This window comes from Brachyistius frenatus, unplaced genomic scaffold, assembly GCF_029030835.1.
Source record: "Brachyistius frenatus isolate BFR_SWC_R1_liver_20210118 unplaced genomic scaffold, ASM2903083v1 Contig_2, whole genome shotgun sequence".
Lineage (NCBI taxonomy): Eukaryota > Metazoa > Chordata > Actinopteri > Embiotocidae > Brachyistius > Brachyistius frenatus.
Window position 1 is genome coordinate 3,161,054 of NW_027210601.1, and position 27,448 is coordinate 3,188,501.

At 42.1% G+C, this 27,448-nt stretch overlaps 4 protein-coding genes across 8 annotated transcripts; all 4 read left to right on the forward strand.

Annotated features, from left to right (window-relative positions):
- Positions 1 to 185: 185 nt before the first annotated feature.
- On the forward strand, positions 186 to 11,307 carry pbxip1a (pre-B-cell leukemia homeobox interacting protein 1a). 4 transcript variants are annotated; one of them, XM_069693456.1, is made up of 10 exons: positions 186 to 346; positions 1,101 to 1,229; positions 2,382 to 2,466; positions 2,868 to 2,935; positions 3,615 to 4,254; positions 5,487 to 5,720; positions 6,569 to 6,612; positions 6,786 to 6,881; positions 7,039 to 7,219; positions 8,171 to 11,307. In XM_069693456.1, the coding sequence occupies exons 2-10, from the start codon at positions 1,158 to 1,160 to the stop codon at positions 9,211 to 9,213; spliced, it is 2,463 nt and encodes an 820-aa protein (XP_069549557.1). In that variant the 5' UTR covers positions 186 to 346; positions 1,101 to 1,157; the 3' UTR covers positions 9,214 to 11,307. The 4 variants fall into 4 exon arrangements, with proteins under 4 accessions (XP_069549557.1, XP_069549582.1, XP_069549566.1 ...); XM_069693481.1 differs by having other exon boundaries at positions 186 to 338; XM_069693465.1 differs by lacking the exon at positions 186 to 346 and adding an exon at positions 379 to 596.
- Positions 11,308 to 12,468: 1,161 nt separating this feature from the next.
- s100a11 (S100 calcium binding protein A11) lies at positions 12,469 to 14,166 on the forward strand. The gene is made up of 3 exons (XM_069700067.1): positions 12,469 to 12,564; positions 12,671 to 12,810; positions 13,834 to 14,166. Exons 2-3 carry the CDS (start codon positions 12,682 to 12,684, stop codon positions 13,966 to 13,968), a joined length of 264 nt encoding a protein of 87 aa, XP_069556168.1. The 5' UTR covers positions 12,469 to 12,564; positions 12,671 to 12,681; the 3' UTR covers positions 13,969 to 14,166.
- Positions 14,167 to 15,538: 1,372 nt separating this feature from the next.
- s100u (S100 calcium binding protein U) lies at positions 15,539 to 23,342 on the forward strand. The gene is made up of 4 exons (XM_069693495.1): positions 15,539 to 15,809; positions 18,602 to 18,732; positions 19,065 to 19,346; positions 19,383 to 23,342. The coding sequence occupies exons 2-4, from the start codon at positions 18,613 to 18,615 to the stop codon at positions 19,647 to 19,649; spliced, it is 669 nt and encodes a 222-aa protein (XP_069549596.1). The 5' UTR covers positions 15,539 to 15,809; positions 18,602 to 18,612; the 3' UTR covers positions 19,650 to 23,342.
- Positions 23,343 to 23,569: 227 nt separating this feature from the next.
- s100s (S100 calcium binding protein S) lies at positions 23,570 to 26,382 on the forward strand. 2 transcript variants are annotated; one of them, XM_069693522.1, is made up of 4 exons: positions 23,570 to 23,632; positions 24,770 to 24,816; positions 25,161 to 25,314; positions 25,623 to 26,382. In XM_069693522.1, the coding sequence occupies exons 2-4, from the start codon at positions 24,803 to 24,805 to the stop codon at positions 25,812 to 25,814; spliced, it is 360 nt and encodes a 119-aa protein (XP_069549623.1). In that variant the 5' UTR covers positions 23,570 to 23,632; positions 24,770 to 24,802; the 3' UTR covers positions 25,815 to 26,382. The 2 variants fall into 2 exon arrangements, with proteins under 2 accessions (XP_069549623.1, XP_069549633.1); XM_069693532.1 differs by lacking the exon at positions 24,770 to 24,816 and having other exon boundaries at positions 23,585 to 23,632.
- Positions 26,383 to 27,448: the final 1,066 nt, after the last annotated feature.

Sequence of the window (27,448 nt, forward strand, 5' to 3'; positions counted from 1 at the left end):
CACACGCATCTTGAGAGTTAGGTTCACGCATGAAGTTGTATTATCATAAACTGAGGAGGGGAGCTTGTGTCCCATCACCTGCCACTTTTTCACCTGTGGACGTCAATCTTGCTGGGACGTACGACGCTTTCCTTACACGACACTTCCATCTGATTGGTCCGGCTTTGGTTCATGGGCGGGTGCTCCTTGGCCTTTCCTGAAATCCCATTGGACGAGAGGCGACTTGGTTGACGTGACGCAGCTTGGAATTCCCAAAGTTCCCAAGTTCACCGGGAGAGAAGAGCGTCGTTAACTAACGAAAAGCGTTTTGACGGCGGCAAACAACGAGCGGCTGAAGTGTAAGCAGGTGGGGGTAAAACAAAACGTCTCGTCTGGGTTTTATTTGACGGAGCCGAGCCTGTGTTTGAAGCGCCTGCTTAACAGCTGGGCCTGAATGAGAACGCGGAAGAGTGGGAACGTTCAACCTACCATCCTTTGTTTACCATCATGAGTGAGACTTGAAATCGGTTGCTACAACAACCACAGCTCCTAAAAAAAATAATCTTGCCTCTTGCCTGTGCAAAACAGAGCCGTAGGGAGCGTAGCGTTGTCGACAAGTGAGTATCGACCTTTTGTTTGCTGGTTTTTGGATCAATGAAGTGCTCGTGGCTGCGGTTTGACCATGTTTGGTCATATAGGAGCTGCACAGGTTCACTGGATGGATGGATCTGAATGAGATAGCAGCAGTGATGAATACAATCGGGAGATTCCTGTTTTTTTTTTTTTTTCTGAACGGACCCTTTGTTTAACTGCGCAGCGGTGTATTATGGATGCCACCATACCGTTACATAACTTGAATCAACGCCAAGCTGGTATATATATACCGTGTGCGCCATGTATTAGGTCCTACACTGTACGGTTATTGCATAATTGTGTCCTGTTGTATTTCAGTTTACATAATTACCTTCCAAATACTGCATGGCACACTGCATTTTGTGTGTACTTTCATGAACGGTGCATACAAACAATCGAGAGGCACTCAAGATTATTACATCAAGACAATCCCCTACAGAGCACGTTAGGCATGTTCAATGAAGGTATGACGTTTCTGTCATGTGCAGGGTATCGTAAAGCTGAATCTGCCTCCGTGCTGTACCGAGTTGAGCCTGACGAGGGCGATGTCTGACAACAGCAACAGCACAGGCAGCTCTGGCTCCTCAACCAACAGCTGGACCCTCCTCTCCCCCGAGGTAAGACCGGAGGACACTCCGCCTGGAGATCCACCTGTGTGTCTGGACATCATTTGGAGACGGGGTCGTTATCCTGCAGGTTCATGTCAGATATGTCCAGTCTGAATGTGCAACCTCAAACCTCCTAAAATGATAAAGCCGTGGGGGAATGTTTGCAGAGCAGTCAGATCAAATGTCCTGTTTGGATAAGAAACATCTCTTAGACGATATACATTTCAGCAGGCGCTGGCTTGCATATCGTTTTTGAATCAATTTTCTGTTATTCTTTGTGTTTTGTATGTCTGGTCTGTCAGTGTTAAGACTGGCATTTGTGATTGTGATGGATATTTACCACATTTCCACCTTGTGTATAATTCTTAGGGTTTTGAGTGATGTTTGTTTTTATTTTTATTTTTATTGTGTATCTTTGTCTTTTTTTTAAATGTTCCAAAAAACGTCATATATTATATAAAACTAATTTGGCTATTATTTTAACTAATTATACTCAATTAGTTTGGTTGCTTTATTCTCAAAAGTTAACAAGGAAGAACGCTCGTTGCCATTTTTTTTTTTTTTTGTACATTGACCTTCTCATTTGTGATAACTTGCGCTGACTTTTTAGCCAGAAACTCTTCAGTAAATCGACAAGAAGTTGACAGCATAGCCTAAACAGAAAGACAAATATTTGCACAAACCACAATTATGTTACGCTGCAGGTTGTGTTATTCTGATAGGTGTTTCTAATATTTTGCCCAGCTCAATTTGTTGGTGAGGGTAAGACTAAACATGGCTTTGGAGTAAATATCATTATATCAGGAATGGATAATTATCTGTCAACATGTAAAACATTCAAATCTAACAATAATGGCTGTTAAGTTAAATTCAAACTGTAATTTGAATATCAAGTATTTCAGAAATTATAATAGGAGAAATTTGACTTAGTTATGACTTTATCATTAATTAATCCCACTAAATGGCATGCCACAAATGAAAACAAAACCCTGTGACTCACTTACAGTAATGGATGATTATACTGTATAATCTCCAGCTCAGGCATTCGTCTGCGTGGGTGTACTGTAAATGTCAAGGTCAGTGTTACCAATGAGAGCTCTCTAGGTGTTAATGTAAATGCATGTAAGAAGCCTGATCTCATTGGATCTTCTTACTCCACAGGAAGCTGCCATTGAGAATGTCGGGCCCGTGGACGACGGCACTGAGAGCCTGGGCGACGTCCCCAGCCTCTCCGAGGAGCTCGCAGGTATCGACAGGGCAACATGTCTCTCCAGGGGTTACGGTTCTTTTCAACACCACAAGAAAATAATGTTGCACTGGTCATTTCATTCCACAGCACCTGTCACTTTCCATTCATCGTCCAAGCTGTATATATTTACATTTATCTTTATTTTATTTTATTTTATTTGGTTTTTTTTGTGTGTATATAGTCTCTTTGTGTGTTTTTTTTTTAAATTGTTTTAATCTATCTTATTTTGTTTATTTCATACGTATTTGTAAATGTGTTCTTGCTGTGTACATGCTGCTGTGACGACAACATTTCCCCACTGTGGGATTAAAAGAGTCTAATCTAATCTAAATAAAAACCAAAAATTGCTTGTCAGCATGCCATGTTTTAGTGTTAACATTATGTAAATGTTATTTCAGGAGCTGCCGCTGAGTTCAAAACAGGTGATATTCCTGTAGAGACTGTCCTGTCTGAAGAAGGCCATCAGGTTGGTGCACAATTAACATCATTATTAAGTCGACAAAAGTCCTCTTATGAATTATTATTTAACACATACCACTTACAATCTATAATATCAACTTCACAGTGATGAAAATTATTCTAGGAGAATTATAATTGTCGCATTATAGGAGAATTATTGTTCGTACTTTACTCGAGTAAAAGTACTAATACCACACTGAAATTACTATATCAGTAACTATAACATATATCCGAAAAATTCCAACTCAAAATCTCCAGATGTACAGGTTCATAAGAGCATGTTCATTTAGAGTTAGAATGTTGCTTCCATGTTTAAGAAGCATACAGGAAAAAATGTGTCGTGATTTGTAGTAAGACACGGAAGATAGAAAACTCAACATTAAAAGTTACGCTTTCAGTAAAGCAACTAATTTAAAACCGCAACTGCTTTGGGCTTTGCTCAATATATATTGAGAAGTTGAGATCTGTTCTCTTGAAATTGTCACAAGTCATTCTGAGCAACAAAGTCATTAAACAAAAGAGAACTAATACTGTCTCAAGGAAAGTAGATGGCAAAGAACTTAAAATCATTGTACTTTATCACAAAAATACACCTTGATTGCAATGATAATTGTAAAAAAAAAAATTACATGAGAGTGTAAATGTGTTCACAGATAACTTTTTATCCTTATTGCTCTTATCACTAGGTGTGTCAAGAGACCTCCCCAGAGTCCAGTGAGGGACCCATCTCTTCTAGTCCGGTCCAGATGAGCCCTCTTCCACCCAACCCTCTCGATCCTCCAGACCTCGACCCGGAGAGTCAGCCTCCAGTTATCCACGATATCGTAACAAGCTCCCCCGGTGACAATGAGCACCTTGGTGCAATGCCGTTTGTCACCAACATGGATTTGGGCGCTTCACTTGATATCCAAGCTGTTGAAATCCTCCCAGTTGAGCCCGAAGAGTCCTGCTCCCTTCCTTCCATGACCGAAATCCTCGCATCTACAGAAGCTGTGCTGGACAGACCTGCAGATACCGAGCCGATCCCTGCAAGTCCTGCTGAGGAGAGTCACGTCTTTAGTGCTGAGCCTGAGGTTAACATCCCCACAGAGACCCTCACCACCACTGATCCTCCATCTCACGATGGAGCTAAAAGCAGTTTTGTTCCAGACATTACTGAGCCATCAAGCCCACTCCCAGAGAGCCTGGTGACAGAACATCTTCCCGATGAAGGTCCTGCACCAGAGACTGTTGGTTCAGCTGAGGCAGAGGAGGAGGCTGCTGTTGAATGGGAGCCTGCACAGCCACCTGAGACAGTGACACCAGACGAGAGAGAGGACGAAGAAGGTATGGGATTATCCTACAGGAGAGGTTGCTTATTTAAGGGGTTACAAATCAAAGAGGTTGTAAGATCCTGCTCTAATAGACGATATGATACAATCTCTGAGTCTTACACAATTTATTTATGTAACAATTTAACGAGACAAAAGATCTCTACTTTCTGTTTGCTGCCCTGAGACATTTTTTTATATATACCTTCATTGATGGCAATTTGGCCACTAGTTGTTGACATCTTGCTCTGCTCGAAGCCAACCTCAGGTCTTCTTCAGTCTTGTAGTTTGCTAGCACTGTGACAGAGTGACCGCTCAGTTTTTTCTTTCAGATAACCGAAAACAGGGGCCGTGCAGACATGAGTGAGAGTTTGTGACATCACAAACGTCCAAATGTCACAGTTGCTGAATACACGCTGTGTTCATTTCTCTGTGGACTGAGGGTTTTGACACTTTCACATTACTTATGCACCAAAACCTGCTTTATAATCCAAAAAAAGAAATGGAAATCTTTGGGAAATTTTGTCAATATTAAGGCCCTTAATATGTCCATTATTATTGTGCTGTCGTAATTTGTATTCCCAAACACAGTTACAATTGATCATATCACCATAAACCGCCACACAATGAACATGGTGCTTTTGAGGCCTCTGGGGGGGTCTGAGGCCTTGAGGCGGTTAACAGCTTTTCCCAGCTGGTATTGAAGACTCAAGGAAAGTAGGTTCTTTATAGTGCTTTGTAATTAAGTCAATAGAAGAAGAAAATGAGTCCTCTTGCAGAAAAAATTGTTAACATGTTTCTTATCTGTGTCATACTAGCAGCTGGAAAGTAATATATCAGTTTGACAGGGAGGACTACACCCCGCTGAGAAATTGAAGAAACCCCCATGCATGAAATTGCTGTTGTTGTAATTTAGGGAGAAAATGTCATCCATTTCCACAACCAGCGCTGACTTTTTGTCTGACATTTTTCGCATGCTGTTTACACACTGTTGGGTTTTGCAGTTCATGTATTCACTTCGATTCTGGTATTTTGTGTGAGGAAGTCTGCCAGTGGATGATTATGATGTGGAAATAACTCCAGATCTGACATTTTAGTCGCCAAAAATGTCGAGATGATTTGTAGAAGTGACTCAGATCCGCAGTTGAATACATGTGGTTTAGGTTTGGGCACAACATCATAATTTGTCAAAAGTACATTTAAAAATGTAACGACTCCCTGTTGTCTTTCCATTTCTTCCTCTCATAGAGCCCGCCAGCTGTTATGATTTAGGTGACACAAGCAGCTTCGACGATGGACTGAGGAGGAGGAATGTGTCCTCGTTTGAGGCACCAAGACCAAGAACCTCAGATGAGGAAGATGAGGAAGAGGAGGTCGAGTTCAAGCTGGCTGACAAGAAGGAGGAAAAGCCATGGCTCTCCATGAACAAATGCGTTGTGGGTGCTCTGATCCTGCTCTTTTTAGGTTCCCTCTTTCTCTCAGGTGAGTTCCTCTCATGTCTCTTGAAGCCTGCCAGCTTGCTTCTGCTTTTTATGGTCCGAGTCGCAACTATTCCCACCATCACTGTGTGCTGCACAGTAACAGTAAGACTTACAAAAAAAAATTAAAATTATATTTATGACCGAATACTTTTATGTTTACGTTAGAAATACCTTGGAAAGAAAGTTAGTGCTCACCGCACGTCGTCTTTTCACACCTGTTGCATCAGGCAGCTTTAAAAGCTTCTTCTAAATATCATCAGCGTGCTCCGTTGTCACACGTATTTGACAATGACAGTATTCATGTATTAGATAAGAACATTTGTTCACAGTTGTCAGCAATAGTTGAACGTCTGTTTTTAGATCTTGTTGACTAAGCTGCACTGTGTCAACAGGTTTCCTCTCTGACCTGGATAATGGTAGGTCCAGTGCTACAGATAAGACAGCAGTGTAAGCTTCTGCACTCACCGGCTGATGCTCAATAGCTCGTCCAAGCACTTATCTGGCCCGACAGGTCACGCAGCGGCAGCAGAAAAAAGGGCAAATGACATGCATTGTGAATTATACAATAACACTCCTTATCACTTTTCAAGGACTCGCTGGCTGTTTAGAGGGGTTTTGTTGTGGGGAGCATTATTTGTTCTAGGCAGTGTGTTCGGTGAGGCAAAAATATATCATACTTTCAACTTAAATGAAATAATCTGCATCTGTGTACAGGTAGTGGCCTGAGTTTAAAGAATGCACCTCACAACAAAAACATCCTGCGCTGTTGTTAGACGGCATGGCAGCTGTGTGTCAATAAATGCGTGTTTCGTAAGACTTGTGTGAAGGTGTTGTTTTCTTGTCTGACAGGTGACTTTGACGCCTCTGAAGTCAGTGATGGAGAACAAAGCCAGGTCTGTTTCCGCCGCCTCTTTCTTCTCTCACTCATTATCAGTGTCTAGTATGCGTCTGTACAGTATTTAAACAACACGTGTGTTAAAACTTTCAAGAAAAATGCCAAACATAAAAAGATTGAACATTTAAGAAAATTTGTGTTCTATTCATGTGCCAATGATTTTCAATGCAGGACTGGCTTAGCGGTGATCCACAGGATATGAAAGAGCTCTTGGATAAACTGACCCAGGAAAACCAGCAAATCATTCAGCTAGAGGCTCAATTACAGGTCAGTATGGAGTCATATTCATGCTAATATTTCCGTTTTAACCTTCCATTATGTGTGTGTTTTAATACAATAGTAAAGATTTGAATTGTTGCCAAGTTGTGCAGCACCAGATTTGACTCGGGTTTTTATTGTGTCTCTATTCTGCTTTATTTCTTAGTCTCAGGCAGAAGAACTTGACTCAGCGCTGAAGGAAGTGGCAGCAAGTGGTGACAAAACGGGTAAAGCAGATCTGGAACGAGAAAATGCGAAGTTGAAGGAGGAGCTGTCATCTCTGCCTGATCTGAAGAAAGAGCTGGAGACTCTGAGGACCAGGGTGACTGAAGTCAGGCAGCTCACGGGTATAATATGAGAATATTGAATGATATCTGTTCCACTACACATACCTTCAGTTAATATTTATTACGAAGATAGTGCAGATATGAAGGGTGATCAAAATGTTCCCAGACTGTATCTGTTGCACACCAAAGGAGAGCAGCACAGTGATGTGCACGGAGCAGAGGGGAGCTCGAACCTTTGTGAGTGACGGGGAGAAAAGAGAGAAGTCGCACGGAGCCAAGTTCGGCGAGTATGGTGGGAAGTGATGATTGTGTCGTTGCGAGTGCTGCGAGCTGGCCGCGTTGTCACGTTGGAGAACCCAAGTGCCATCGTGCCAAAGTTCAGGTCATTTTCTACCAAATTTTCCTTCAGACATCTCGGAACGTCACAATTGAACTCTTTTGTTCACAGTCTGACCTTGTGGGGCGAATTCCCGGTTCACAGGCATGCAAATGTCAAAGGAAGCCCAGCTGTTTGTGCTCCTGACCTGATAAGCCTTCTTCAGTCTTGGATAGTGACATCCTCTTCCCCTTGAAGCACGAATGCCACTCGGAGCACCTCACCCGGCTCACTGCTTCATTGCCATCAACTTTCTGAAGCATTTCAAGGGGTCTCTGTTGCAGATTTCCTGAGTTTGAGGAATTTTAAATTTGATGTGTGCTCTTGCTTAAATTTCAGGTGCATTGTGAAATCGCAAACGTGCACGTTAACAGTGCTCAGAAAAACAGTTATAACTCAGGTGCTGATGTTGATAAACTGACGTAACTTGGAATATTCACTCATGAAGGTTATTGCTTCCCCTCATGCCCATCACTCTGCTGCGCTCTGTTGGTACACAACAGGAACAGTTTCTGAACTTTGATTATCCCTTCTGGAAATGTACTTTGATATAAAAATGCATTTCTCAAAGCACTGATATCTGTTATAAGTAAATCCCAAATCATTTTAATTTTGATATCTTAAATCCTCCACAGCCGATCAGGAAGTACTCCCAGCTACATCTACTTCATCCTCTCAGCCTGATGACAAACATGGTCAAAATGACCAGAAAGCTGCTGGACCAGAGAGGAGGAAGGACACAAATGAAGGAGGAAAGCTGAAGGAAGAACTCCAGCGGCAGAAGGTTCTTTTGGAGGAGAGCAAGAAAAGACTGCAGGGGATGGAAAAAGATGGAGGTGACGGAAAACGAGTTCGGGATAGCTTGGAGGAGGTCCAGTTGAAACTATCTGAACAAGTAGAGAGGTGGGGCAAGAAGAAGCCACAGGAGTCCAAATGGAAAGGAAACGAAGGCAAAAACAATGAGCGGGACCACTGGAAGAAAGAGGAGGAGAAGAAGGAGTGGAGAGGAGAGAAAGAATGGAAGCACAACAAAGAGGGAGGAGGGTGCAGGGACAAGGAGGAGAAGAAAGAGAAGGAGTGGAAGTCTCAGAAGCAAAACTCTCACAAAGAAGCCTGGAGGAAAGACCAGGACGAGTGGGAGAGGAAGAAAGACGAGCGCCGGACGGACAGAGAGGAGAGGAGGAAGGAGAAACCGTGGCACAGCCGGCCTGGCAAAAACTCCCACAACCTTCATCATCAGCACCAACATCAGCCGCCCCGCCAGCCACACCAGCACAACCAAAACGACTTCTGGAAAGACCAGGAGCAGAAGCTCCAACGCAACGTCCGCCCCCAGCTGGGCTGCACCTCAGTGGACGACTGCGCCAGTAAGGAGGGCCTCTATGCAGTGGAGCTGTCCGAGTTCGAGGAGCTGCTGGAGGGCTACCTGAGCAAGCTCGAAGGGTCTTCATCCAAGAACAAGGACAAGATCAGGAAGCTGACCGCAGACTTCTTCAAGGACGGCGTTTTTATCCACGACCGGGTTCTTTTTAGCGACTTTGCAGAGGATGTGGCGGACATGCTGGAAGACATGGCGGACGTTTTAGATTACAACGGGAAGAAAGACAACGACTCCCTGGAGGAGGAGATGGAGGAGTTTGAACGAGAAGCCCTTTGGAAGTTTGCTGCTACGGCTTAAGAACAGACAGGGAGGGAAGGACTAAAATCCAAGTCGAAGATACAGCACAAGCGGTGGTTTTCTAGGACATTTCTTGCCTACCTTCTCCTCTTCAGAGCTGTAATTGTAGTAGCTTCTGGCACAAAGTGGTTGTGCCTTCCATAAATGTGTCCCTCTGAGTCTCTAATTATAAGCTAGACTTGTATTTGTTATTTTGGACTTAGTTGTTGTTACCTACCTCTGTCAGGTCATGCCTCCTAAAGTGAAGTCCTTCGGTAATGTGTTGTGTGACTTTTCCTCTGCTATTTAGTGCTACACATAGTGCATGTTGCAGTTCGTAATGTAGATTCAAACCGATAACAGTCAGCTCACACAAAAAACAGGGTTTTATGGAAGTGGTATTTACAAATAGGTTTGTTGAGCAACAGATAAATCCAACTCTTCTATATTACATTAAGTTTGACTGTCAAATACTTTTCTGTCATTTGACTTTCTGCCTCGCGTGGGAAAACGACCGATCCAAGCAGGTTAAAACAAATGCGAACACGTATTTCAGACACCGGTTCCACCAAGTCGAGTGGAACCATCCAACTCCAGTGGATGACATCCCAGTTTTCTTTCAGGGATAAGAATCAGATCAGGTCCGACCAGTTTTCTGTCAGCAGCTCTTCAGTAGATTTTGGGCCTGTGCGCACGCAGCGGCCTGTTTTAGAGCCCCAAGTGTTTGATTTCTACATTTTCGAATGACTTTTTCATCCTCCAACTCCCAACTGTCAGTTGACAGCAGATGTGTGGAACACCTAGGAACTAATTTGTGAAACGTCAGCGCTGCTCAGAAAAAGCAATAGGACAAAGTGATCGCCATAGTGAAATTGATGACTGCTAAACCACTTTAGCACTTTGCTCAAACATTTGAGAAACAGCTTTTGTCACATCATCTTGAGTATTTTTTTTTTTTTTTTTTTTTTTTAGACCATTAGTTCTCTGATATTCTTTTGTAATGTAGCCATGGGGACCTCTAACACATGATCTACTTTTACTGGGTATGCCAGTAAAAAAGTATCGAGGTTAGTGATCAGTTTTTATCCCCCCCAAGAGTTTCATTTAGTTAATTTGTTGATTCACCAAAATAATATTGGCCACCAAACCAGTTTGTGTTTGTTTGTTTTTCACTTTGTTCTTATTTTCTTCACAAATAGATATAAATTGATATGCACGCAAGTTAGATATAGATTTTTTGGGGAATTGGAAAAAGAAAACCAAGAAAAAAGTGCTGCATTTTATTTTTATATGTTGAATAAGATAAGTGATGAAACGAGAACAGCACCAAGCAAAGTCCAAAAACTATTGCAGCATTTATTTGATTTTTTGATTTTTCTTTTTTCTTTCATTTTTTTTGATTACAGCCAAATTTGATGTTCCCCTCTTTATGTGGATATGAAGTTGAACTTGTGGTTGTTGGTTCTCATTTATCAGTGATTTAGAGAAGCTTTGAAGTGTTTCATTTTAATTTATTTTGTCACGACACTGCAGCTCTTTATTTTTTACCAAGAAGAGGAATTTTGTGCCAGGGCGTACAAAGTGAATGTGAAACTGGTTTTGCATTATTTTGATTTTCTGAAAATTTAGCTTGCCAGCTCCTGCTTATGTGCCTTTATTATTCTAAATATCTTGGATTGGAAAAGAGATCTTTGATTTAATTTGCATTTGCAAGATTAAGAAGAAAACAAGTTTACATTACTTGCAGTTTTACTGCTGTTTATCGGGCAGAGAATGAATGTTAGAGAGTTTACACGTTAAGTGTTGAACTGGTTTTGTTAAACATTCTCTGCTGTGTAAAAAAATGACTTTTTTTTCTGAAGGTTTCTCGACCAAAGGGATCGAAAGAAAACAGACTATAAAAATATACATTTAATGAAACATGTAAATGAGAGTTTATAAATATTTGAGAAGTATTTTTGTCTTTGTGGGACAACAGTAGGGCTCTGTGCATACTGATAATGTAGGACCTGGCTCAAATGTGGATGTGTTGATCCCTGGACTATTTCTAATTTTCCCATCATCAGTTATGTCCTCTTTTAGGTTCAATAAGTTCAATAAATTTTTCACCATTAAGTATGTAAATAATGTCTTTTTTCATGTCAAAATTTTTGTTGTATTTAAATTATAATGTATATTTATGGGGAAACTCAAAGAGGATCTGTGCTAGTGATAAGTATCAGAGTGGACTGTTTAATGTGGATATTTCAGTGCTGAGTAATTTACAATGATACCCAGCCATGTGTGACACCTGACTCACTCTCTGATGGGAAGTGGAAGCGTTGGCATGACAGGCATCCATTATGACAACAGTGATGCCCGGCTAAAATATTTACGCCCCGATTAGATACTCGGGAGCTCACACGTTCAGAGGCACGCACTCACTTTCGGTTTATACTGATACGACAACCAGCCAGCCATAGACCTGCCATGTGCCCATGTACAATAATGTCAGAAATGATGAGGATCAAGTCGGCCATTATGAACCAACAGAGAGAGCTTGTCATTTCTTGAATTCTACAAACAAGTCAGCATAGAAGTATTTCAGCAGACATCTGTGCTGTTTTATCTTCCTTTCTCAAAGAGAGGGCCTTCAATATGACTTGTTTTTAAACCTCATTTAAATAAAATTGATATCTGGAGCACCTTAAAGTGCAGATTGATCTGCAACTGCAAAATATCTAAATGATATTCTTGGTGCAAGTAAAATTGTCTAAACTTTTGCTAAAATGACATTAAAATGGTATAAAATGTAACCTTTCAGTGGATTTCCACTCTCATTTACTCAATTTACTGCACTTGGAAAGACGCACACATAAGACAGTGCGTGTTTGTCCTCAACGCTGTATTATTTGAGTCATGTTTTGTATAAACCAATTACTGCATAGACATGCATGATTCGGTCGCTTGATTAGAAAGGCCTGATGCTATCACTAAATCCCTCGCTCTGCAAACACACTAAAATGGGATTTGTGCTATCATCAGTACAATTTTGCCCTTTGCTGGACAGACTGGCAGTTTTTCTGTGTGTGTGTGTGTGTGTGTGTGTGTGTGTGTGTGTGTGTGTGTGTGTGTGTGTGTGTGTGTGTGTGTGTTTGTAGCTGTGTATGTGTGCAGTTTTTTGATGTATGCCCTCAGACTGGTGGAAATCAGGCAGAGATGAGGGCAGCCGGTTGGATGGGGGAGCAGAGGGCAGGTTGAGGGTTTTCCGCTGATGTGTGCATCACTGAACAGAGATGAAGCGTATAAATTTAAGAGAGGTGATGGTCAGAGCTGAGAAGTGACAAGGTTCTTGGTACCCACTACAACACGCCACACTTCATCCAAACACAGGTGAGACAACAGGTTTTCTTTTATTTGCAATTCTACATTTGTTCTTGTGTAAAAGATGCATTCAGCTTTGCTGAGGTTTTTGTTTCTCTGTTTATTTACTTTACAGCACAAACCATCATGGAAGCGGCCATCACCACCATGGTCACCGAGTTCAAGGCGCACGCTGGGAAAGACGGATCCTCCAGCACCCTGAGCAGGGATGAATTCCAAAACCTGGTGACTTCTCAGCTTCCCAACCTCGTCAAGGTACGTCTCTGAAGTTGTTTTTTACCCTCTTTGCCTTAACTGCATGAGCAACTGACACACAGACATGAAAGAAACTGTAGTTTATTGTGCAATACTGAGCTGTTTTGGAGCCTAGCACCATGTCACTGTACTGCTGTGACTTAATTACGTTTACATATCACTCCACTGGTGTTTCCCTTTACAACAAATCTATTTTTGATACCAATTAGTTTTACAGACGTTGTCCTGGTTTGCAAATATGAAAAACTCGACATTATCATTGTTTTTAAAGCTACAACATAGCCTACACTTTGCATATAAAAAAAGGCCAAATTCTGCGCACTTTATTTACATTTCCTAGAGTTTTTTTTTTTTAAGTACTGCACGCTCTTAGCACGACATACTAAATGGGGTTGCATGTGACATACCCCATGAGGTATGATTTTTTTTTAACATTTTTAAACAAAAGATGACGGGTATGATTAAAAATTAAAATCTAAACTCAGTATCTTCAACACAAGTTAAAGTCTTACACATGCTGACTTTGTCGGGCCAACAGAACAAAGCTATTCACTTTATAATGGCATTAAATGAGGGAAAGCAAGCTAAGACAATATATCTGAGAAATCACAGCCATTAAATGTAGCTAAAGACGTCTACTTGATAAATGCTAAAATTATCAGCTGTTCAAATTTGTGACAACTGAAATCTTTTATGTATAATGTAGAATTGCTTCTTGTTGTCAGGCAAATTAGTCAAACACTGTATGTTTGTGTGCAAAACATATTAAGTGCACATTTTAAAATGTATATTTACTTTGTACATGTTTTATAAATGCTGTCAACATACATAACATAAATAAGCACAGACTGAATATGTGTCTTTGAAGGCTTTAATCATCAAGGAACCGTAAAATAAGTGTTAGTCAGTGATATTTATTGCCTCACTCAGCCATTAGGTGGCAGGACAGTCTTTCATAGCAGCTGCTGTTGCAGCTCAGAGTGACATTGTAATGCTTAGTGTCTTCTGTGTGATGGTCCGCAGAATGCCAGGGATCCTGGAGCGATTGACCAGCTCATGGGCTCTCTGGATGAAAACAATGACGGGGAGCTGACTTTCTCCGAGTTCTGGCAGCTGATTGGGAAACTGGCGAGCAAACAGGGAGGCTTCAGCCAGTAGAGCTTGCCATCTCCTGTCATGTCGTGGCTTTAAAATGAAGAACTCCATTGAAGGCTGTCCAGCTGTAAACTAATTTGGCACTTGAATTCTTTTATCGCTCCACCAATGCCACATGTGTAACTCCTTAGTTAACCATTTGCTAAATGCAGGGAACTTTGAATTAAAGGCTTCATTGTCTCCAACCCTCAACCACCAACACTCTGCCTCCTGTCATTCATTCACCACATTATATGATGTCCAGCCGCCCACATTTGAGCAGGAGTGTATTACAGCCTTGATTTGGGGCCTGTAATCCTATATGCATTACTGCTGTCACTACACCATCCAGACCATATCTTGTTCCATAGAGCCTAATAATGCACAAAGCTGCCTGTCCAAGCATTGAGCAGCGATGATGCAAAAGCGTAGCCTTGTCTTCTTTACTGCCTGTCAGTGAGGCCTCAGTGGAATGTAGAATGGGAATGTGTGAGACCAATAACATCCCATTGTATTAAAGAGGACTTGTTTTGCATAATTTTTGCTTTTGCAGTTTGCAGTTGCAGTTTTTTTACATAGTGCCTCCGTAGCTGGTAATTCTTAATGTTACGGTCACTTTGTATTAATTCTGATGTCTAGACAGAGTTATGTGCACTGGCATCCTCTCCAGCTGGTTTATGGCCTATAGTCCTGTTTTTAATTTCGTTAAAGAAGCGGTGCTGCTAACTAATTTTGAGATCTTTCTGCTGATAAGTAAATGTGACCTTTGTGTCCAAATTGCACATGTTAAGGTGCCAGTGTGGGAGGAGTGGTGATAGGAAAATGAGTCAGCAGTTGCTTAATGAGAGACAAAATGAGCAGGGCAACCCACAGTAAGGACTGTGTGTACATTGTCTGTATAGAAAAGTCCCCTTGTACAGTAGTTGGCAGTCTTACAGGGAGGTACCAGTTGTGAGATATAATCTGTGGATGGAATTTGAAAAACGAATAGAAAGACTTAAAAACCTTTTTCAAAAATGGAGCAAGACTGCTTTACCTCTTGCACCACATTTGCCACCCACTCTGGTTTTCCTGCAGTATTTTCACTGAAGATTCCTTCACTCTCAAATTTCCAAAGTGTCAGCTGGGAAAAGGTCCGGCCCTCTAACAGACAAATTAAAGTTTTAAACAGTGTTTTATTGCTCCAAAATATTATTTTGCTTGGCACTTTTCATGGGGTACTAAAGGACTGAAATTGTCCCTGTAACACATTTGTGTTGTTAGCTGCCATGCAGATGCGTAGGTGTTCCTCCCTAAGCAGAATGATAAGATTCTGGCTTATGAATATTGCTACTTTCTATTTCAAAGTTGTTCCTGTCTCTTCATTTAAGAAGTGAAATACTTTTGAAAAACGCCTGAGACTTGTGCAGATGAAGTAATCCCACCCGCCCTGTCTCCTCGTCCCAGCATGAAGCAGCTCCAAGCCACAAGCCTGGCGGGTTGGCGTGAAACTGAGCAAATCACACATGACGTGAAACAGCTGGCCCGTGAGCCAAATATAATTCCAATAAAAAAACAAAACAAGTATAAGTGTTTTGATACACTTTAACTCGCTTTTCATGAGCGTTAGGGTCGCGCTCTTCCACATTCCCGGTTCTCTTTCTCTCTCTCTCTCTCTCTCTTCCAGGTACACGCCCTTTGACTTGTGAGGGGGAAAAGTTTTAAGGACAGAAAAAAAAAAAAAACTAAATCACGGAAGAGAATCTGCAGTCCTACTAGTTTGGCAAGTTCTCTGGGCTCAAAGCAACGAAGAAAGGCGGAGAAGAGGGCAGAAACTCAAATTTGCGCACATTTACACACTTCTCTTGTCCCGCAGACGGTAAACGGTGAGTTGAATGCGTCTTTTTGGTTTATATGGGGTTTCTCCTCCGTAGAAGCTGCTTATTTGCTCGTCGTTTTTGCCACGTTTCGATAAACTCTTGCAAGAGCCATCCCATGAAACTTGGCCGCTGTCTGACTGCAGGACGGTTTCAGTGACTCCAGTCCTCCGAAGTTTTGGGCTCAAGTTGCACTTTCATTAAAGTGCAAATCATGAGAGTTGGTCGCTATTTTGCTTTTATTTGCTTTTACTTTTCAGTTTTGTTGGCTGTGCGTGATTGCCATATTCTTCTACGTCTCCTCTTCAGGGAAAGATATGTGATATTTTGATAGAGATCAGTTGTCAAGTTGTCGATCAGTTGCAGACATCGTGTCAAGAACTAAAGTGACTCGAGGTGACAGAGTATTGGGCTTAAACGTTGCACAACCATTGGGCAACCGGGTCGCGCGTAAAAGCGCATTTTTGAGAAAGGTTTTGACCATTTTGAGACAATATGGTATTTAGAAAGAGGCCCACAGGAGTGACAGTCTGGCTTACTGGGTGGATTTGTTGAGTTGTGTCGTGTATAACAACGTGTGTCATTACTGTTTCTCAATATTTAAACCTGTGGCGTGAGTTCTGGCAAACCTGATGCTTATATTGATAATGTCACGCACACGTTTCAACGTTCAGGTGTCTCTATTTTCAAACCTCGCTGAAGAATTGGATGCAAGACGGTCACTGCACGTCTGCTCGCCGCAATTTACAGCCACAACCTAACTTGTTCCTCTGTTAATATTTTATGCCACACTAGCGGTAGTATTGTCATTACTCTGCGCACATACCGTATCACATTCGCCTATTTGGAAACGTAACACTCAATCTCCTTTGGGCTCTGGAGGGAAACGGGAAACCTCTAGTTGTAGGGCTGTATATTTAATTATTTGCGTCGTTGTTTTGGGGGCTTTTAAGGCAAATAACGGAGATTAGTTTGTCTCTCGAGTTGGACAACATGAAGCTCTGACGTGGGACAGTTGAAGTCTTGACTTAATTTGTCTAAATTAGGGCACGCTATCCAAGCAATACCACATTAAGACAGGTCGGTGTCTAAATAATTAATGTGAGAATGGACAGAAATGGAAATCCAAGAATAGAATAAATGTCTTTTGGGGTTGTTATGGGGTAGGGCACACTGAGAGCTGTTGAGGCCCTTGTGTACTCAGGCAGCAGAGGGTGTGTCACTGGTGCAGGAAGAAGTCCCCTAACGTTCCTACAGGACTATGATATAACAAAAAACTGTCATCTAAGGGTGGTAATTAAAAAAAAAAAAAAAAAAAAAAAAGAGGTGCCAAAATAACTTGTATTTTAAAATGCATTCTTAAAACAACCTATTTTCATAATCAGAAATATATGTTCTCACCGTTGCATGCAAACTTGTGGTTGTGGTGTGCTCATGGGGTGGCTCAGTGGGACAGACGGTTAGAAATCACCAGGACACTTGCAAAATCTGAAAGGGGTCGAGTGAAATGTCAGATTATAATGGCCCTATGCTGTCAGAGCTTGTTGTCCCTTAATGAGACTAACAGGCACATGCCCTAATTGGCCACATATCCTATGCTTGTGGTGACTAAATTGCTTACTTGGAGGGTGCTTTAGTGAAATGTGCACTTCAGTAATTGAGATATTGATTTGCTGTCTACAAATTACCAAGTGACACGAGCAAGACGACATTGGTTGTTGGAACAAAGAGTCTATATGGTGCGTTTTCTCGTCAGTGTAACCTCCCTGTTTGCGCTGACGAATTTGAATATTGAAGCTGACAGACGACTACATTTGCCTCAAACATATCCTCTTGCTGCTTTGGGGCAAACTAGCTCGGAGTTGGCCTGTAAATTCCTGTCTAAGTGATCTCCACAGACAGCAATGAATGGAATTCCTACAAACATGTCTCACCTACTGGCTTGTTACAGTTTGAGCAATGTGTGTCGGTTAGTTATACATCCGCCGAGATCTTAACTCTTGATTGTCTCTCTGTCCAAGTCTGGCAGACTCTCAAATATTTGGGCTGTTTGAATGTATTGGGATAAACTGTTGATGTGTAATGATAAACTGGTTAGCTGTAGCCTAACTGTCAGAAACATTAGTGTGTTTGTATACAAGAGTCATTGAGGTCAGTGGCTTGAGAAGAAAAAAAAAAAAAAGAGTAGCCGAGTGAAAACAAGGATGACACAGTGGCAGGTAAAGGAAGAGAGAGTGGCACTGAAAGAGAGAGGCAAGTACAGTTGGCAAGGTAGCAAAGGCAAGACAGAAAGAAAGGAGAGGGAGAGAGGAGCAGACAGGGACTAGGTAATCCCTTGGGTAATCTGAAACCCAGTCCCCTCAGCAGCTTCAGTAGATCAGATGACCTATCAAAGATCAGAACTTCCATTGTGCATCACAGCTTGTCTCTCAATCAGACTCCCTCTCACCCTCCCCACTTATTTCACGTCACCATCCCTCCCTTATTGCGGCTCTAGGCTCAACACCTGAAACGAAAGCCCTCACAGGGACATGAGGAGATCCTCTGTTTCATTTTCCACTGCATGTGCCTGTTACTCAAGTGTGTTTGGAATCCGACTGTCCTGCAATTTCCCCCCTTTACACAGCCCACGACAATGGTTTAATCACCTCAGCCATGATCTATCTATCTATCTATCTATCTATCTATCTATCTATCTATCTATCTATCTATCTATCTATCTATCTATCTATCTATCTATCTAGCTATCTCCCCCTCCCCCCCCTCCCTATCTCACACCTCTTGACTTCTTCTTTTCCCAGAGAGAGGAGTCATGGAGGATGCCATTGCGACCATGGTGAAGGTCTTCATGAAGTCCTCCAAAGGAAAGGAGAGTCTAGGAAAGAAAGATTTCCAAAACCTCGTCACATCCCAGTTCAGCAACATTCTTTCGGTTAGGAAATCTTTATTGAACTTCTCTGAATTGTTGCAAGCACTTGCATTATGTAACCGTCTCACACAACAGCACACAGTAATATTGTAGTATTAGCACTGGCCAGGCTTAACCTGTCCATATTTTTAACATGATTGTGATTGTGACCAGTTACAGTAGGTGAAGGAGGAAAGTGATCCAATATGATAGAATGACATTCATCTACATTATAATGTAAATTGAGCCACTGATAGAGGGTCATTTACTAATCGTGTGTAGTGATTTCACTAATGAGAGTCCAGGTAGAGTTACTCATCACCATTGTCTGATGGTTGTGTGTGCCTACCACCCAGGGCACAGAGAGCAAGGAGGCGGTCAGCAACATGGGCCAGGGACTGGACACAGACCACGATGGCAAGGTTGGCTTCGAGGAGTACATGAAGCTAATCGGCTACCTGGCGTCCTCGCTCAGCGAGCAGCGTGGCCTCGCCAAAGAGGAGCCTGCACAGAACGCTGCATCCGGACAAGTTGCACAGTGCACCCCCGACAAAGAGGAAGGGAAGCCAGAGGCAAAGGAGGAAGCAAAGCCAGAGGCAAATGAAGAGGCAAAGGCAGAAGCAAATGCTGAAGTGAAGGTAGAAGCAAAGGCAGATGCAAAAGTAGATGTAAAGGTAGAAGCAACGGCAGAGGGGGAGACACAGCCTGAAACAGCAAAGGAAGAGCCGGCAGCAGCAGCAGCAGCAGTGCTGGCAGCAGCAGTGCCGGCAGCAGCAGTGCCGGCAGCAGCAATGCCGGCAGCAGTGGAGGCGGCCGCAGCAGCAGTAGAAGAGGTTGTGAAAGAAGTGGAGGAAACGGTAAAGGTGGAAGAGGCTGTAGAGAAGGTGGCTGCTGCAGTGGAAGAAGAAGTGGAGAAGAAGACAGAGGAGGCGACCTCATAGGGGACAATCCATTCCTTCACAAAAAAAAGTCGCACTACACATTTACATTCAACACTACACAAAACACAGCATTAATAATACCAAAATAAGTTTGAAATCCAACAACGATTATTTTATTTTTTTAATATACAACTTTTGAATACAAAATATTGATGAAAGTTCAAACACCACAAACCCAGCTCTGAAAGACCACCACTCATTTTATGAGAAACGATTTGTGTACATACCAGTAGAACTATTGCTTTGTACCAGTAGTTACCACTATGTTCATAATACAGCATGTGCATCCCACTATATAGCACATTTACCTCATTATGATTATATACTATGATAGCATGCAAACGTACACTACCATGTGCATGCCGAATCCCTGTGAAACTTTTCTGCAAACTATGACTTTCCTGCACACGTGACCAAAGTGTTACCGCATCTTAACACACCACTGCAGACAAGGAGTCCTTACTCCTGGTGTTCTCTCTGTCTGGGCCTCTTCCACAGCTGTATCATGCAGCCTTACATCGCGCAGTGCTATAGGTCCTTGATGTGGTATACATTCAACCTGTTCTCATTCCAGGATGTCAATATTGCCGTTTTGTCTCGGCCCATTGGCGTCTCAGAGACACGAACAAGGTGCCTTAGATTCAAGCAACAAAAATGAGGTTTAGGAAAAGATCATGGTTTTGGTTAAATGTGACACAGTTTGGTTAGGGTTAAGCACAAAAACTACTTGGTTAGGGTTTGAAAAAAGTAATTTACATCTTGCAAGGGACTTAAAGGAATAGTTTCACATTTTGGGAAATGCGTCTATTAGCTTATTAGCCAAATGACACTACTCTTATATGCATCCATTGACTGAAGCTACAGCCACCAGCCAGTTAACTCAGCTGAGTATAAAGACTCGAAACAGGTAAACTACTAGCTTAGCATTGTCCATAACATCTACAAGCACCTCTGAAGCTCACTAATTACATTCTTTTTTTGTTTCCTCAAAATTGAGTTTTTGTGGTAAAAAGCAAACAAGATATAAAGAGTTGGTTGGAAAGAGCCAGGCTCACTGTTTCTCTTAGTGTTTATGCATGGCCATACAGATGTGAGACTGGTACAAGTCTTCCCATCTATCTCTTGGAACAAAAGTCAATAATCGCATTTCCAACCATTCTTTTAATGGTTGCATGCAAATCTGACACCAAACCTTTTTTTGTTTTGTTTACATTCTCCCCTTTGAATTCACTGCTATGGAGCTTGCTTAGCATGACAATAAACAAACTGTTTTGATGGAGCTTTGCATTACTTCACATCGCCTTAATTGTGTTCTCAATGCCCCGTCACACCCTCATCTATCTCTTCCTAGTCTACTTTATGGACTCTCTGCTTCTTTCTCTGTGTAAATCCCCAAAAAGTTCATCTGAAGTTCATAGTATATTCTCTTCACTGGTAATCAGCCATAAATTTGGACCTGGAAGATCAGGTGTGACCTTTGGTTAAATAATTAAGGTTTGAGGATGGAATCCACACCAAAGGATCCTTACGGTCAAAAGGGAGCCCACAATAGTCCCATGGGAGCAGGCTGGTGACTAGAGGAACAGGTCAGGGAAGGTTTTCATGCAACCTAATCCACCTGGATTAGAGGTGGAGGAGAAGAACAAGATAACAAAACATCAAGAAGTCAAGAAACCCATAACAGGTGTCACTTGGTGGAAACACTTTTTTTAAAAATTAGTGCCTTTGTTGTTATTTTGCTTTTAAAACCATGGCAGGTTCTACTTACTGACCCGTGCTGGACAGTACATTATCTGGAGTGACCCCGGGTAGCACTGGATAGAAGGGGAGTGACAATAAAGGTCTCAGTAGAAACTTGACCTCTGTTGTGGAGGCTCCCTTTTAAAAATGCTCATTGTTGTTTGTTGTTTTCTGCTAGTTTAGGCATCCGGTTGGTCAGGTTTACGTGTTTGTTTGTCGGTCACACCCTTGTACAGTTTAAAGACCCCGTTTGACCTGCAACTGGATCCTTGTGTAGCAGGCACTGGGAAATTACTGGATTAGGCATTTAATGGGTAACACACCCTGGGACGCAAACAATTACATGAAAGTAATCCCGGGCTCCAGTGATCATGCCCATTAGACCAGGTGGTAGTGTCAAAGGGATCGTTGTCAGACGTTGTACTTTTTTAAGCAAAAAAAAAAAAAAAAAAAAAAAAATACTGAGCCGTCAATATGAATCTTTGTGGTGTTGTCTTTTACAACAGCATAATAATAAGATGTTGCATGCTATCACCATATTTCCTAGATATTATCATTGTATTACCATTAATGTGGCCATTATTTAAGTTCTACTTGGCCTCTTTATATTTAACTTTTAAACCTATACCTAACTCTTGTTTGGACCACTATGGAGATCACTTGAAAATGTGCTTCTTTGTCTCGTTATATGCAATTTGTTAATTACAATTTAATGATTTGTAAATTGTCTCGTCATCAATAATGCAGCCATGAGAAAAAGGCTTGTGTTGCAGGCCTGCTATGTTATAGGTGGCCAGTTGCGGAGTGCACGCGTTTCGGGCACACTACCAAATGTGCACCTTTTGCACTGTCAGAGCACCTGGCACTTCAAACTGCTCCACAGCAAAACGGGCAAGACAAATAAGCTCGAGTCATGTGATCACCTTGCCTCACTGCGACACTCCCATTGTAAATACTCTCATTTACACTTACTCTGCTCAGCCTTTATACTCGCACAACGCTGTGTTTCCTGCATTTGCTATTACTAACAAACTTCTTGCACATTCTGGACCTTTTTAGACTATAATTTCTGTTATTAAAATCTATATACCATTTTTTATATCAGAATACTTTTTCGGGACTTCCTGTGAATAATAGAAACATCAGTCTCTTGCGATATCTGCAGTACATGCATGCAGTATATGTTTATTGGAAAGTCCACCTTTCCATCATAACAACCCCTGTGGTGCTGCTTTAGAGTAGCTGAGTTAAAGTTGCAGTCTGGTGAATCAAACTAAATTTACTTCCCTGGCGGGTTAAAATGACTAAATTCCAGTATTTTAAGTGAGCAGATCTGGATTAAACATCATCCGGAAGTTATTTCACCACAATTAATTTTGTATTTGAACCTGTTTGAAATAGCAGATGGGCTTACAGTACCAGAGCTTGTCGAACTGTCTGCCCTGGCAGTTTTTGTTCACTCTCCTAAAGTGTAAACCCCACCCAGCCTTAACTCGTGTAGATTAAAAACATGCTGGAACCGCGCACAGCAGATTTGCAGCAGGGAGTGTTTGCAGCCAGACTTCTATTACAGCACAATACGTCTCATTCATTCTGACACACAGTAGATGAAGATAAAAAGCCTGTTAGGAATCCTCCCTCCAAGTGAATATATAAAGTGTACCAACAAATATGTGGATGTGCTTTTAAGCCTCATTGGGTCAACATGTTTGTGATTATACGACCACTCCCAGGATATTGTGCAGGCTTTCATCACTCTGCGTAGATGTACTCTGTTTATTTCCTGCCAAGTACTCGAGGGTATGTGTGAGCTTAGCATTTGGACTCGTTTCAGTCCACTGACATGTCCAATAAACTTCACTATGCTAATATTTCAACTTCACATGTATTGCTGTATCATGTTTGCTTATTCTTTGTACACAATATTGAATAAAACTGTGACAGTAACATGTTTGCATTTGTGGCTTTCTCACTTAAAAATCCACATATCACATAATGTGCACGTGTGATGAGGAGAGGAAGGGAGAGAAAACACCTGCAGAGAGAGAGGGGGGGTAGGTAAGAGAAACAGAAGCAGATAAGTGGGTGAAGGAGTTTGGGGGGGGTGAGGAGGGGGAGGAGTTGGAGGGAGAGGGACAGGTGATATTTAAGCCACTGGCAAACTCTCTCCCCCATCCATCTCGGCCTTGGCTCTGTCCCCTGCACCTCTTTAAAGACAAAGGAGGCCCTCCATCAGCACTCAGGTAAGACAGACAACTTGTACGGGTTGCTTCGCTCGACTTTCTCCTCCGCATCTGATCAAGCTTGTGAAGTATTTTATTAGGCTGTGCAACTGCAGGAGAATCAAAAAGCTTTAAAGACACTGGGCAGCGGGCGCTTAGCAGCAGACCTGCTCATTCGATGACTTTGTCTTAACAACGTGCATGCTTTCCATTGATGTGCAAGCTTTGAGAAAAGTTGACAGGAATTTTATACACCAGAAAAATATGGAAACAAGTGAAGCCGATAGGGATTTGTGGCAAAGCAGAGTTAGGAAATGAACATTTACGCAGCTTTAATTTAGAATAAATAGCTGTAATCATACATGCAATACTTTCTGCTCCAAATTTTTTACATTATTCATCACTCATTGTTCCACCACTAAGATTACACCGTGCATATGCATTATTATCATCTGCAATATTGTGTAACTGATAGCATTTTCGTCTCCATGGTTTCCTATTGTATTGTGGCAGACAGTGAGACAGATGACCCCTATAGATTTTCCAGTTAGCCAGCTTTGGTGTCCTCCGGCCTCCTCTTTTGTCTGCCTGCAACTCTGACCTCTCTGGTCCAATGCGCTGCAGCATGATGAGAGGCAATAGCCGCTCACTGACATTCATGTCTCCTTTTGTAATACTTGATGGTGAATAAATCATGCACAGGGAGAATTGCGGATTGATTGTGTCCTTCTGTATTTTGTGTGGATTAATGTCAACGGAACTCTTTGTCCAACTTTAAACCTGAGCATAAAGGTTAAATGTGTCTAAGCAAGTGTGGGAGTAAATACTCTCATCTGTATGTTAGTGTATATCGTGACACCTCAGGTTACTCGCCCCCTTAGTTTCTGAATGTGATCACCAGACGAGTGTTGTGTTTCACTCCTGGTTTTGAATGATAAGACTGTTACACGATCGACAGACATGTTTTACAAGCGTCTTTTCTCTGATACCGCAGTGTCAATCGCTATATGCATTACCAATTCAGCTTACAAGAGTGATAACCTGAGGGCCATAAGAACAATAACGGGTGTGCATGTTTTTAAAGCAATGAGACAGAAAGTCTTCATGCTCAAACTTTGCACCATTGACAGTGACTTATTTGTGTCTGTGTGTGCACAGTCTCTCCACGAGTCCAGCACAAGAAGCTCCAAGATGCCGGACACAATGTGTGTAAGACTGTTCAAAAAGCTTTTCCAAAGCTGTACTCCATCTTTCCATCCAAACCTCTGAAATGTAAAACCCAGTAAGGTCACACACACTTAGTGCCCCAATTAATTAAATTCGGGTCAGTAATAGCCTCTGCACTGCTCGCAGAGTGTTATTCAACCCGTTGTGTAGAAATAGGAAAACATCTCCCTGATTTCCTTCTATCCATCAATCTGACTCTCCAACTATCACTTTGTCTTGGAGGTGGCTTCACCCTTGATTGCTATGTGACCGCACATGCATCATGGGCTGGAGCGGGCATTTTGTGACAGAGTCTGACCTTTTGACCCGATTCCTTTCACAGCATGTCCAAGGAGCCCAGTTCCAACCTGGAGAGTGCCATGCAGATGCTCATAAAGACCTTCCACAAGTATTCGGGGAAGGAAGGCGACAAGTACACTCTGAGCAGGGGTGAACTGAAGGAGCTCCTGATAGAAGAGCTGGGGACTTACTTAGGGGTGAGTGTCAGACTGTGCCAAGAAGCAAATAAGTAGTTGTACACTAACACACTAAGGCAGTTTTCAAAATATGCATCACACAAGCAAAAGTATGCATTCACATACTCAAACACACATGCTGGAACTAGCCTGTGCAGCAATGTATGCCCGCTCACTCACACACACACACACACACACACACACACACACACACACACACACACACACACACACACACACACACACACACACACACACACACACACACACACACACACACACACACAACAGAGAACACATTCTTAACCCTCTCTGTTCCCCACTGACAGAACTCCAAAGATAATGAGGCAGTTGAGAAGGTGATGAACGACTTGGACTCCAACAATGACGGGGAGGTGGACTTCACCGAGTTCATCATTCTGATGGGCGCCCTTACAGTCGCCTGCAACGACTTCTTCCTGGAGTTCAAAACAGATGAGAAACCCAAAGAGGGAGGCGAGTCGGCGGAGAAGAAAGATTGAATCAGTGCAAGAGTAAGAGGGGGGGAAAGAAAAGTGGGCGTTAAAGAGGAGGAAGAGGAGGAGGAGAAATGTAAATCAAGAGAGATAGAGGACAGAAGTGCAACGGCCCTTTGTCTTATGCAATTTGTAAACACTACAACTCCACATGAGGGAAGCGGTCCAGCAGTTAGTTTGTGCAGAACATGGGGCCTTCAGTGGGTGTAGTGTTTTCCCTCTGTTTTTCATACCTCAACTTATCCGGAGCTAGTTGTTGCACTCAAAGTGGTGAGCGACTTAACACACACAACAGGGTATATTTCAACGTCTTTAAACTCAAATTCAGCAGTTTTGTTAGGTTGTTAGGGGTTGTTAGATTTAATAAAGCACTGGAAAGAAGGGGAGTTGAGCATTTCTTGCACATGAATAATTTGTGAACATATATTACGTTACAGATGATCATATTATTGTATGTACTCAGTGTTGAAAAATAGAATATGATTTATCCCCTTTCTTGCACCTATTTTGTAATCTTTTTTTTTGGTAATAACCAATCCATGCTTCAAAATATTAAACATGGCATATAACCGACTGTTAATTGTGGTATATTTTGTTTTACACTCTCAAAAATAAAATTACAGACTTAGAATACAAAATACAAATCCTCATGCTGCATGAGTATTCGTCGACATGTCTGGCATGAATCGCTACACCTGGAAATGCAGTTGAATGGGGAAAAGAGGAACAGTGTCAGCAAACTGAGAGTGTGTGTTGGTGTGTAGGCAACCATGTAACCCTGTGTGTACCTGTTTGTGTGTGTGTGTGTGTGTGTGTGTGTGTGTGTGTGTGTGTGTGTGTGTGTGTGTGTGTGTGTGTGTGTGTGTGTGTGTGTGTGTGTGTGTGTGTGTGTGTGTGTGTGTGTGTGTGTTTTGGGGATTCCCACAGAGTAAACTGCTCCAGCTCACACATCCTGCCAACAATATCCTGCAAGTCTTGTTCCACTAGATATAAGCTGACCCAGATGTTTGACTTGGATCTGCATAGAAAACTTCTTCAAAAAAGGAAGACAGAGAGAAAAGAGGAAGAAAGAGAGTGGGTGTGAGGGAATATAATGAGCGTGTGTGTGTCTGTGCTTGTGCGTGTGTGAATGAAGAAAAGGACAGCAAAGGCAGGGAGTGGATCCAATTTATGAAGTACATCAGTTAAGTATGTGACTTCGAAAGCGGTGGTATAATCACAGAGGAATGCTCAAGTTGCTGTGACTGTGAGCACACTCAGTGTCCCATGCACACGCACAAATGCACACACACGCACACACACAAACCAGTAAATCAACACGTCCTCTTCCCCCTCATTGGCTTTTATAGCTGCTTGTCAGTTTTAAAATGTTACAGAGGAAAAAATGTGAAGCAGATGAATCACAGATCGTCTCCTTTCAACCAGAGGGATTCCTTTTCTTCTGTGCTTAAAGACAGACTGTTAACCACCACCTCTTCTTACCTTCAGCAATATTACGAAACTGATTCCAGGTCTGTGGGCGTGGTTTTTACGCAATCTGCTTTCATGCCTCGGCCCTCCGCCTCCAAAGGTGTTCTCTGATTGGTAGGTTTGAATATTTGAGCTTGGCGTGTACAGCCCACAGACAGGTAACCATTTTA